This window comes from Gigantopelta aegis, chromosome 2 (genome assembly GCF_016097555.1).
Source record: "Gigantopelta aegis isolate Gae_Host chromosome 2, Gae_host_genome, whole genome shotgun sequence".
Taxonomy (NCBI): Eukaryota; Metazoa; Mollusca; class Gastropoda; order Neomphalida; family Peltospiridae; genus Gigantopelta; species Gigantopelta aegis.
Window position 1 is genome coordinate 39,182,945 of NC_054700.1, and position 12,545 is coordinate 39,195,489.

At 43.1% G+C, this 12,545-nt stretch overlaps 1 protein-coding gene across 4 annotated transcripts in view; it reads right to left on the reverse strand.

Moving 5' to 3' along the window:
• Window positions 1–6,266: 6,266 nt before the first annotated feature.
• The window catches only part of LOC121385203 (clumping factor B-like), a 62,541-nt gene continuing 56,262 nt past the window's right edge, over window positions 6,267–12,545 (reverse strand). For 3 of the 4 annotated variants that reach the window (XM_041515793.1, XM_041515802.1, XM_041515777.1), the window contains 3 exons: window positions 9,617–9,802; window positions 8,253–8,343; window positions 6,267–6,698 (listed from right to left, as the gene is read on the reverse strand). In XM_041515793.1, coding sequence (XP_041371727.1) covers window positions 6,605–6,698; window positions 8,253–8,343; window positions 9,617–9,802 — 371 coding nt within the window. In that variant the 3' untranslated portion in view covers window positions 6,267–6,604. The remainder of the gene's footprint in view (window positions 6,699–8,252; window positions 8,344–9,616; window positions 9,803–12,545) is intronic. The other variant, XM_041515784.1, reaches the window with a different exon arrangement.

Genomic DNA, 12,545 nt, shown 5'->3' on the forward strand with positions numbered 1-12,545 from the left:
GACAGCACGTTTGTTAAAGATAGTGGATGGGTATGTGTGCCCAGGACAGCACGTTTGTTAAAGATAGTGGAGGTGCGTGTGTGTGCCCAGGACAGCACGTTTGTTAAAGATAGTGGAGGTGCGTGTGTGTGCCCAGGACAGCACGTTTGTTAAAGATAGTGGAGGTGCGTGTGTGTGCCCAGGACAGCACGTTTGTTAAAGATAGTGGAGGTTCGTGTGTGTGCCCAGGACAGCACGTTTCTTAAAGATAGTGGAGGTGCGTGTGTGTGCCCAGGACAGCACGTTTGTTAAAGATAGTGGAGGTGCGTGTGTGTGCCCAGGACAGCACGTTTGTTAAAGATAGTGGAGGTGCGTGTGTGTGTCCAGGACAGCATGTTTGTTAAAGATAGTGGAGGTGATTGTGTGTGCCCAGGACAGCACGTTTGTTAAAGATAGTGGAGGTGCGTGTGTGTGCCCAGGACAGCATGTTTGTTAAAGATAGTAGAGGTGCGTGTGTGTGTCCAGGACAGCACGTTTGTTAAAGATAGTGGAGCTATGTGTGCCCAGGACAGCATGTTTGTTAAAGATAGTGGAGGTGCGTGGGTGTGCCCAGGACAGCACGTTTGTTAAAGATAGTGGAGGTGCGTGTGTGTGCCCAGGACAGCACGTTTGATAAAGATAGTGGAGGTGAGTGTGTGTGCCCAGGACAGCATGTTTGTTAAAGATAGTGGAGGTGCGTGGGTGTGCCCAGGACAGCATGTTTGTTAAAGATAGTGGAGGTGCGTGTGTGTGCCCAGGACAGCATGTTTGTTAAAGATAGTGGAGGTGTGTGTGCCCAGGACAGCATGTTTGTTATAGATAGTGGAGGTGTGTGTGCCCAGGACAGCATGTTTGTTAAAGATAGTGGAGGTGTGTGTGCCCAGGACAGCATGTTTGTTATAGATAGTGGAGGTGCGTGTGCCCAGGACAGCATGTTTGATAAAGATAGTGGACGTGCGCGGGTGTGCCCAGGACAGCACATTTGTTAAAGATAGTGGAGGTGCGTGTGTGTCCAGGACAGCACGTTTGTTAAAGATAGTGGAGGTGCGTGTGTGTGCCCAGGACAGCATGTTTGTTAAAGATAGTGTAGGTGCGTGTGCCCAGGACAGCATGTTTGTTATAGATAGAGGAGGTGCGTGTGCCCAGGACAGCATGTTTGTTATAGATAGTGGATGGGTATGTGTGCCCAGGACAGCACGTTTGTTAAAGATAGTGGAGGTGCGTGTGTGTGCCCAGGACAGCACGTTTGTCAAAGATAGTGGAGGTGCGTGTGTGTGCCCAGGACAGCATGTTTGTTAAAGATAGTGGAGGTGTGTGTGCCCAGGACAGCATGTTTGTTATAGATAGTGGAGGTGCGTGTGCCCAGGACAGCACGTTTGATAAAGATAGTGGACGTGCGCGGGTGTGCCCAGGACAGCACATTTGTTAAAGATAGTGGAGGTGCGTGTGTGTCCAGGACAGCACGTTTGTTAAAGATAGTGGAGGTGCGTGTGTGTGCCCAGGACAGCATGTTTGTTAAAGATAGTGTAGGTGCGTGTGCCCAGGACAGCATGTTTGTTATAGATAGAGGAGGTGCGTGTGCCCAGGACAGCATGTTTGTTATAGATAGTGGATGGGTATGTGTGCCCAGGACAGCACGTTTGTTAAAGATAGTGGAGGTGCGTGTGTGTGCCCAGGACAGCACGTTTGTCAAAGATAGTGGAGGTGCGTGTGTGTGCCCAGGACAGCACGTTTGTTAAAGATAGTGGAGGTGCGTGTGTGTGCCCAGGACAGCACGTTTGTTAAAGATAGTGGAGGTTCGTGTGTGTGCCCAGGACAGCACGTTTCTTAAAGATAGTGGAGGTGTGTGTGTGTGTGCCCAGGACAGCACGTTTGTTAAAGATAGTTGAGGTGTGTGTGTGTGTGCCCCTGACAGCACGTTTGTTAAAGATAGTTGAGGTGTGTGTGTGTGTGCCCCTGACAGCACGTTTGTTAAAGATAGTTGAGGTGTGTGTGTGTGTGCCCAGGACAGCACGTTTGTTAAAGATAGTTGAGGTGTGTGTGTGTGCCCAGGACAGCATGTTTGTTAAAGATAGTTGAGGTGTGTGTGTGTGTGCCCAGGACAGCACGTTTGTTAAAGATAGTGGAGGTGCGTGGGTGTGCCCAGGACAGCACGTTTGTTAAAGATAGTGGAGGTGAGTGTGTGTGCCCAGGACAGCACGTTTGTTAAAGATAGTGGAGGTGCGTGGGTGTGCCCAGGACAGCACGTTTGTTAAAGATAGTGGAGGTGCGTGGGTGTGCCCAGGACAGCACGTTTGTTAAAAATAGTGGAGATGCGTGTGTGTGTGCCCAGGACAGCATGTTTGAGCATTAAAATAGAATAAAATAATACTGTTCCGTGTTTGCAGCAGCTTTCCTTTTGTACAAGGAGGCGGGGCGTAGCTCAGTGGTACAGTGCTCGCTTGATATGCGGTCGGTCCGGGATCGACCCATTTCAGTGGGCCCATTGGGTTATTTCTCGTTCCAGCCTGGTATAACCAAGGCCGTAGTATGTACTATCCTGTCTGTGGGATGGTGCATATAAAAGATCCCTTGCTGTTAATCGAAAAAGAGTAGCCCATGAAGTGGGGGACACTCCCAAGCGAACTAGCGATGAGACTAGACGTTGTTTCGTGTGCTCTCAACCTACCCCCCCCCCCCCCCCACCCACCTGGGGGGATTGATGGCTAGCTACGGCTTGCTGTTGGAATACCACGTCGCGTACACCGGGTCACGGGCAACCGTAACCTTGGTGTACGGGGACGCGGTTTCAAACAAGAGGAAGAGGACAAGGAAGAAGAAACGTGCGCCAGGGACAGCTCAGGCGGGGACAAAGCTGGTGGCCAACCACCAGCGGCGGTCCCGTCTGCGTCGCTGCCCCCACCACGACCAATCCAGACGGAGCGGAAGGAGACGACTCGTCAACCGACCGTACAGAAGCGGAAAGAGGAGCATCTACCCAGTGCACCACGGCCTGCATCACCTGTTCTCGCCCGTCGCTCATCAGCGTCGAGACCCCCATCCACGGGGGACTCCGCGATGGCGATATTGGATGTTGGAGTTGCCAAGCGGAAGGCCGTGACCCCCCCCCCCCCCCCCCCCCCCGGGGGGACCAACCAGCCAAGACGCGGCCTTCTGCTTCCGCCAGGGACCAGTGGCAGCTCTCGAAGTCGAAGATCAAGAGTCAGTACGCCAAGTACGTGATCGGTGACGTCTCGGATCCCTACAAAATGCCAGGCGGGATCCAAGAGGAAGAATTTAAGACCTTCCCGGATGGCAACGAGATCGCCATCCATCCTGGGGATCTACGGGGAATCGGGCAGGTACTGGTCATCACCTCGCGCCGGGATGGATTGTATAGACAAGGGATCCTCTACAAAGAGATGGACAATCACACCGTCCACAGGATCATCAAGATCATCGCCGGCGCCCAGTACCTCCCACTGGCCCAATGCCTATGGGCGCACGACTTCAGAAAGTTGGTGCCCCATTTCAACGACAGCTACATCATCTCGTCCCCGTAGACGCCAACCTTAACTAGGACAGGTAACCTCCTTTTTGGGCTTAGTTGGACTTTAAACATTTTTCGATCGAGCTTCCAAATTCTTATGTTTATTTTTTTATAAATAGTCCAACGCATTTTACTTTGGCGCCCGTTCAATTGCTCAAATCACCTTAAAACCTTTTCGACCGAGCAGTCAAACTTATTTTTGGGTTTAAACTCTTAGTCCGGACATGATGTTAGGTGCAGTTATTTTCCGTAGACTTAGGTTTTTCTAGTTAGATCCGAAGGAATCGAAATTCAGCCAGTCAGAATACGGCCCATTTTCGGTGTCTACTAGTCGGTCCGCGCAGTCGCTGGACCCTACTAAATACTTGTATTCCGTATTCCAAATTCCGCCCACCTCAAACTCCCCCCCCCCCCTTGTCCTAGACTTAGTCACTGGCGAAGTCGGAGACTAAGCCCATGACAGGCATGCGTGAAGCTTTCGTGGCATGTATGCACGTTAAAACGTACCAACAACAACCATGAAGTGGCGACAGTGGGCTTCCTCTCTCAATATCTGTGTGGTCCTTAACCATATGTCTGACGCCATATAACCGTAAATAAAATGTGTTGAGTGCGTCGTTAAATAAAACATTTCCTTCCTTCCTTCGTTTTGTACAAATATTGACCTTAATGTGTCTTTGATAAATACCCAACAAAACAATGGAAAAAAAAAAAAAAAAATTATTCAAGAAAACTGCACAATAGCTTGTTTATCACAGATTCAAGTAAATAAAAATAAAAAGAGTTAACAAAAATAGGTTTTCATTCTACATAATAAATTATTATGCACTAAATAAGGTGGAAATAGGATTCTGATCTAAGTAAGTATAGTAGAAAATTGAATTGCAAAACACGGTTCAAGAAGCTAATATGCATTTAAGCCATCTAACTTGAGACTGGGTGTGCACCCTGGTACCGGCTCCCACTCGGTGCAAGTTTTAACAACTGTGGGTAGGTGTAAGGCCACTACACCGACTGTTCTTTCTCTAATCACTAACAACTAACAACTAACCACTAAGCCACTGTCCTGAACAGACAGTCCAGATAGCTGAGTTATGTGCCCAGGACAATGTGCTTGGACATATCATCACATGGAGATTTGCAGTTTGGCCAAACTATCATCTACCAGGAACATATCGCGTATAGAGGAGGTTTGCGGTGTTTGGCCAAACTATCATCTATCAGGAACATATCGTGTATAAAGGAGATTTGTGGTGTTTGGCCAAATTATCATCTACCAGGAACATATTGTGTATAGAGGAGGTTTGCGGTGTTTAGCCAAACTATCATCTATCAGGAACATATTGCGTATAAAGGAGATTTGTGGTGTTTGGCCAAACTATCATCTACCAGGAACATCATATCGCATATAGAGGAGGTTTGCAGTGTTTGGCCAAACTATCATCTACCAGGAACATATCGCATATAAAGATTTGAGGTGTTTGGCCAAACTATCATCTACCAGGAACATATCGCATATAAAGATTTGAGGTGTTTGGCCAAACTATCATCTACCAGGAACATATCGTGTATATAGGAGGTTTGAGGTGTTTGGCTAAACTATCATCTACCAAGAACATATTGTGTATAGAGGAGGTTTGCAGTGTTTGGCCAAACTATCATCTACCAGGAACATATCATGTATAGAGGTTTGCAGTGTTTGGACAAACTATCATCTACCAGAAACATATCGTGTATAGAGGAGGTTTGTGGTGTTTGGCCAAACTATCATCTACCAGGAACATATCATGTATAGAGGAGGTTTGTGATGTTTGGCCAAACTCTCATCTACCAGGAACATATCGCATATAAAGGTTTGAGGTGTTTGGCCAAACTATCATCTACCAGGAACATATCGTGTATAGAGGAGGTTTGTGGTGTTTGACCAAACTATCATCTACCAGGAACATATCGCATATAGAGGACATTTGTGGTGTTTAGCCAAACTATCATCTACCAGAAACATATCGTGTATAGAAGAGGTTTGCGGTGTATGAAGGTTTGAGGTGTTTGGCCAAACTGTCTTCTACCAGGAACATATCGCGTATAAAGGTTTGAAGTGTTTGGCCAAACTATTATCTACCAGGAACATATCGCGTATAGAGGAGGTTTGCGGTGTTTGGCCAAACTATCCTCTACTAGGAACATATTGCTTAAAGAGGAACATGCATATAATAGGACAGACGTCTTACAAAGAATGTTTCTGGTGTTTGTTATCACAAGGACTGTGTTACATGACACTATGTTTCTTGGATGTTTCTTTTCTTCAGTCCGCAATTATTATTTTTTATCACAGGAGTTGTGTTACATAACACTGCATGCATGTCTTTGATGGTTTCTTCTACTCTTCAGTTTCTGATTTTTTTTTATTCCAAGGACTGTGTTACACAACAGCACGTCTGTGATGTTTCTTCTCCTCTTCAGCCTCTGATTTTTGTTTGTATCATAAGGACTGTTACATAACACTATGTCTTTGATGCATAGAACTTCTATTAGAAGTACTGGCTCCCATTCTTGTAGGGGTGGGGGCAGGCTGGTTTCTGCCCAAATTAAACGAAAATGCCAGAATCTGAATAACAATGTTTATTGATATAAGCATTACTACCAAACAGCTATGTAAGGTTGCAAATGAATCACTACGCATTTTCCAATAGACTGACGCCATATAACCGTAGATAAAATGTGTTGAGTGCGTCGTTAAATAAAACATTTCTTTCTTTCTTTCTTTCTTTCCAATAGATTACAAATAATTTTGCGGGTAGAATAATGAAAATACATGGTAAAAAGGTCTCAGGTTAGCACTTTTTGTCTGAATATCTTTAACGTATTTGCCCGGATTTGAGGATTTGCTCGGATTTGAGGATTTGCTCCAGCAATGGGGAGTGTGTGTGTGTGTGGGGGGGGGGGGGGGGGGGGGGGGGGTGCAGTTGCTTGTTCCCCTGTCTCGTATGCTTATGCTTTGATGTTTCTTCTCTTGGTCAGGTTCCGGTATGGTTTTCGTTATCACAAGGAGCTGTGTTACACAATAGTGCATATCTTTGAGTGGTTTTTGTCCTCTTCAATTTTTTGTGGTGTCTCGTGTTCTTGGTGGAACTTCAGCATTCTCTGTTCTCTGCAAAATAAAACTTGAAAGATTAATACTGAAGGAAACTGCATTTCGTGTTAATTTACTTTCATACTGATAATCAAAATAAGATTCATGCCGACTGTGCTAGACTCATGCATCCATTAACTTGGCTGTCTGTCCTGTTATTTATAAGATATTAAATGGGCTGAACAGAACTGTCAGTAATGGACAGAAGTGGGGACGCCTTCAGCCCTGTTACTTATAACATAATTGGTAGAATATTTAATTAGATAATCGACAGAACAGAGTATTCTAAAAAAACCTGTTATTTATTTAAGAATTGTCTGTTATTTCTTTTGTGTTCATCGGGTATGAATTAAAAAAAAAAAATCATCCACAAACTGTGTGAAATGGTGAATCATACTTGCCAACTATAGCACTAAAAATTCATACTTTATTTTTAATTATTTTTGAATTATTATTCATCGAGAAATTAACAAACATCTGGATAAATGGGATGACGTCATATTGTAATAAATGTAACAGAAATTTAATCATGAAATAATGGTCAGAAAAAAGAAAGTAAAGTTTGTTTTATTTAACGACGCCACTAGAGCACATTGATTTTTTTATCTTATCATCGGCTATTGGACGTCAAACATATGGTCATTTTGACACTGTTTTGAAGAGGAAACCCGCTGTCGCCACATAGGCTACTCTTTTTTCGACAGGCAGCAAGGGATCTTTTATTTGCGCTTCCCACAGGCAGGATAGCACAAACCATGGCCTTTGTTGAACCAGTTATGGATCACTGGTCAGTGCAAGTGGTTTATACCTACCCATTGAGCCTTGCGGAGCACTCACTCAGGGTTTGGAGTCGGTATCTGGATTAAAAATCCCATGCCTCGACTGGGATCCGAACCCAGTACCTACCAGCCTGTAGACCGATGGCCTGCCACGACGCCACCGAGGCCGGTCAGAAAAAAGAAGTACAGCTATTAATAAAATAATAGGTAGAGCAGGGGATTCCTCAAAATTGTTATTTATTTCAGATAATGGGCAGGACGGAGGTTTCAGAGTTAATAAAATAATGGGCAGAATGGAATCCCAACAACCCTGTTATTTATAAAAATGAGCAGAGCAGGGATTTTGACAACCCTGTTTTTTTATAAGATATTTGGCAAAAGTGGGAACTCCTTATAAAATGATGTGCAGAAGAAAGGATTCTAACTGCTTTTCATAAGACAACTCAGGTATTTATATGCAAGTCCATTATTCATAAGACAACTCCATTATTGTTAAGTCAACTCCGTTATTTGTAAGACTACTCCGTTATTCGTTAGTCTACTGTTATAATACCTTATTATTCATAAAACAACTATAATTCCAAAGATAGCTGTTATTCATAAGACAACTGTTATTCATAAAAAAATTGTTATTCATAAGACTGCTCTGCTAGTTATAAGACAACTGTTATATACATGACAACTGTTATTCATAATACAACTGTTATTCATAAAACAACCAGTTGTGTTATTCATAATAAAACTATGTTATTCATAAGCCAACTATGTTATTCATAAGACAACTCTGTGAGACCTTTGAGCTCGTCCGACACAAGATTCTTCATCAGTGCTGTCATTTTCCTCCATTGAGGCATCTTCTGTCTTCTTCGCATCAGTGTCAGGTGCTGAAAGACACACATTATCAAATGATAACAGATTAACACTTTCTGTGATAAGTCCTTTTGTAGATATGTTTTTTTCTGACACAGGTCTCAAGACGAGAGCTTTAGTGAGCTCCATAGATCGATTTGAAACAGTTTGTTTTGTTTAACGACACTACTAGAGCACATTGATTTAATAATCATCAGCTACTGGATGTCAAACATTTGATAATTTTTTACTCATGGTCTTAGAGGAAAGAAATGTTTTATTTAATGACGCACTCAACACATTTTATTTATGGTTATATGGCATCAGACATATGGTTAAGGACCACACAGATATTAAGAGTGGAAACCCGCTGTCGCTACTTCATGGGCTACTCTTTTCGATTAGCAGCAAGGGTTCTTTTATATGCACCATCCCACAGACAGGGTAGTACATACCATGGCCTTTGATGTACCAGTTGTGGTGCACTAGCTGGAGCGAGAAATAGTCCAATGGGCCCACTGATGAGGATCGATCCCAAACCGACCATGTATCAAGCAAGCGCTTTGCCACTGGGCTACATCTCGCCCCATAGTCTTAGAGGAAACCCGCCACATTTTCCCATTTTAGGTCAGGTCAGGTCAGGTCAGGTCAGGTCAGGTCATAGGGTTTTACGTGCACATTCAGAACAAGCTGTTGTAGCGCACGCCTGTCATGGGCACAAGCGGCTCCTCCATCCATGACAGGAAAGGGGAGGGGAGAGGAGGGACCGTTAATGCCAAAGAGAAAAGGTGCGCAATTTAGATTGAGGAAATTTGGCACAATTTTCAACGGTCAGTTGAAAGTTCTCATTTTAGTAGCAAGGAATCATTTATATGCACAGCCTTTGAGTTGTGAGGTACTGGTAGGGATGGGAGGAAAACAATCAGAGAATGGGACCACCGAGATGGTTCGATCCTACAACACAAGCGCCTCGCACCGACTGAGCTCCTGAAACATGTGTCGGAAAAAACATCTATAAAATATGACGAGTCCCATAAATATTTTCAAGGGCAGACTCAGGAAAATAGTTTACGTAAGGGAACAAAAGCAAAATGGTACTTTACCATGTGTTTAATGCCTTGTCACCTGCAATATCTATACATCAAAACAAAACAGTTCTTAAATTAATTCTTATTTTAAAACTAAAATTAAACTACATAATACATAATTTATTGCTGTGTGAGGAACTACATAATATATAAAAAAATATTCTATGAGGAACTACATAAGAGATAAAATATCATTACAAGTATATAGAACATCACACACCAGCTACAGATTTACCACGGTCATGTCCATCTTCCTGTGGTGAGTGTCTTGAAACTGGGTCTTCTGACTTAGTCAAGTCTCCATCTTTATCCGTCTCCTTGTTGTCTTGTTCTGCCTCTGTGTCCTGTTTACGAGCAACTGTTTCATACTCTGTGTCATCCATTTTTCTGTCATCCCTTTCAGGTTCTAAAACAGTGTTATGCATGTAGTTAGAGATTACATGAGCTTGTGTCTTTGTTAGTTAAATCCTGATAATATCAATTCACTGGCACTAGCTCCTACTCAGATAGCATCAGTACACTGGCACTAGCACCTACTCAGATAGCATCAGTACACTGGTACTAGCACCTACTCAGATAGCATCAGTACACTGGTACTAGCACATACTCAGATAGCATCAGTACACTGGTACTAGCACATACTCAGATAGCATCAGTACACTTGCACTAGCTCCTACTCAGATAGCATCAGTACACTGGTACTAGCACATACTCAGATAGCATCAGTACACTGGTACTAGCACCTACTCAGATAGCATCAGTACAGTGGCACTAGCTCCTACTCAGATAGCATCAGTACACTGGTACTAGCTCCTACTCAGATAGCATCAGTACACTGGTACTAGCTCCTACTCAGATAGCATCAGTACACTGGTACTAGCACATACTCAGATAGCATCAGTACACTTGCACTAGCTCCTACTCAGATAGCATCAGTACACTGGTACTAGCTCCTACTCAGATAGCATCAGTACACTGGTACTAGCACATACTCAGATAGCATCAGTACACTGGTACTAGCACATACTCAGATAGCATCAGTACACTGGTACTAGCACCTACTCAGATAGCATCAGTACACTGGCACTAGCACCTACTCAGATAGCATCACTTGCACTAGCACCTACTCAGATAGCATCAGCACCCTGGTACTAGCACCTACTCAGATAGCATCAGTACACTTGCACTAGCACCTACTCAGATAGAATCAGTACACTTGCACTAGCACCTACTCAGATAGCATCAGTACACTTGCACTAGCACCTACTCAGATAGCATCAGTACCCTGGTACTAGCACCTACTCAGATAGCATCAGTACACTTGCACTAGCACCTACTCAGATAGCGTCAGTACATTTGCACTAGCACCTACTCAGATAGCATCAGTACCCTGGTACTAGCTACTCAGATAGCATCACACTGGCACTAGCACCTACTCAGATAGCATCACTTCAGCACCTACTCAGATAGCATCAGCACCCTGGTACTAGCACCTACTCAGATAGCATCAGTACACTTGCACTAGCACCTACTCAGATAGAATCAGTACACTTGCACTAGCACCTACTCAGATAGCATCAGTACACTTGCACTAGCACCTACTCAGATAGCATCAGTACCCTGGTACTAGCACCTACTCAGATAGCATCAGTACACTTGCACTAGCACCTACTCAGATAGCATCAGTACACTTGCACTAGCACCTACTCAGATAGCATCAGTACCCTGGTACTAGCACCTACTCAGATAGCATCAGTACCCTGGTACTAGCACCTACTCAGATAGCATCAGTACACTTGCACTAGCACCTACTCAGATAGCATCAGTACACTGGCACTAGCACCTACTCAGATAGCATCACTTGTACTAGCACCTACTCACATAGCATCAGCACCCTGGTACTAGCACCTACTCAGATAGCATCAGTACACTTGCACTAGCACCTACTCAGATAGCATCAGTACACTTGCACTAGCACATACTCAGATAGCATCAGTACCATGGTACTAGCACATACTCAGATAGCATCAGTACACTTGCACTAGCACCTACTCAGATAGCATCAGTACACTGGTACTAGCACATACTCAGATAGCATCAGTACACTGGTACTAGCACATACTCAGATAGCATCAGTACACTTGCACTAGCACCTACTCAGATAGCATCAGTACACTGGTACTAGCACATACTCAGATAGCATCAGTACACTGGTACTAGCACATACTCAGATAGCATCAGTACACTTGCACTAGCACATACTCAGATAGCATCAGTACACTTGCACTAGCACATACTCAGATAGCATCTGTACACTTGCACTAGCACATACTCAGATAGCATCAGTACACTGGCACTAGCGCCTACTCAAATAGCATAGTACACTGGCATTACTCAGATATCATCAGTATGGTTGTCCATTGTTGATTTGGTCATAGAGAATACTATATGTATATGAGCCGCTGTTGAATACCATTTATATTTTATGAACAAAGCCATATAATCGTAATTTAATTATTTTGAGTGCATAGTTAAATAAAACATTCTTTCTTTCAAAACTGCAACATCATGCAAGGCTGGTTTTACAACTTGCATTATAACATTTATATAAAAGTATGTTAACATATTAAAAAACCCTGTTACAATTAAAATTTAATCTTACACATGTAATATGTGTATCTTTAGTGGTTCAATGCTATTAAAGGGACAGACCCTAGTTTCAGCCCGTGAAAATTAACACTAAGTTTAGTTAATCTACAAACCTGTAACACATTTGGATAAAGCAACAATTGAGTGAAGAATGAGTCTGTGACTTTGAAATGGTGGTAAAAATAGACTAAAACTTGACTCCATAACTGTTACTTCTGAGACGCATGTGCGTTTTAAAAAATATGAGAAATGCATTTTGTGATATTAAAAACACCAGGATGACCAAAAACATTTTGAATGTACGGAAATTGATAATCTAAATCATAAAATCTAAGTAAAGTATGATTTCACTTATGAAAAACAGCCATTATAATAGTAAAAAATATGATTTCACTTATGAAAAACAGCCATTATAATAGTAAAAAATATGATTTCACTTATGAAAAACAGCCATTATAATAGTAAAAAATATGCCTCTGTGTTTAAAAACTTGAAGGTAT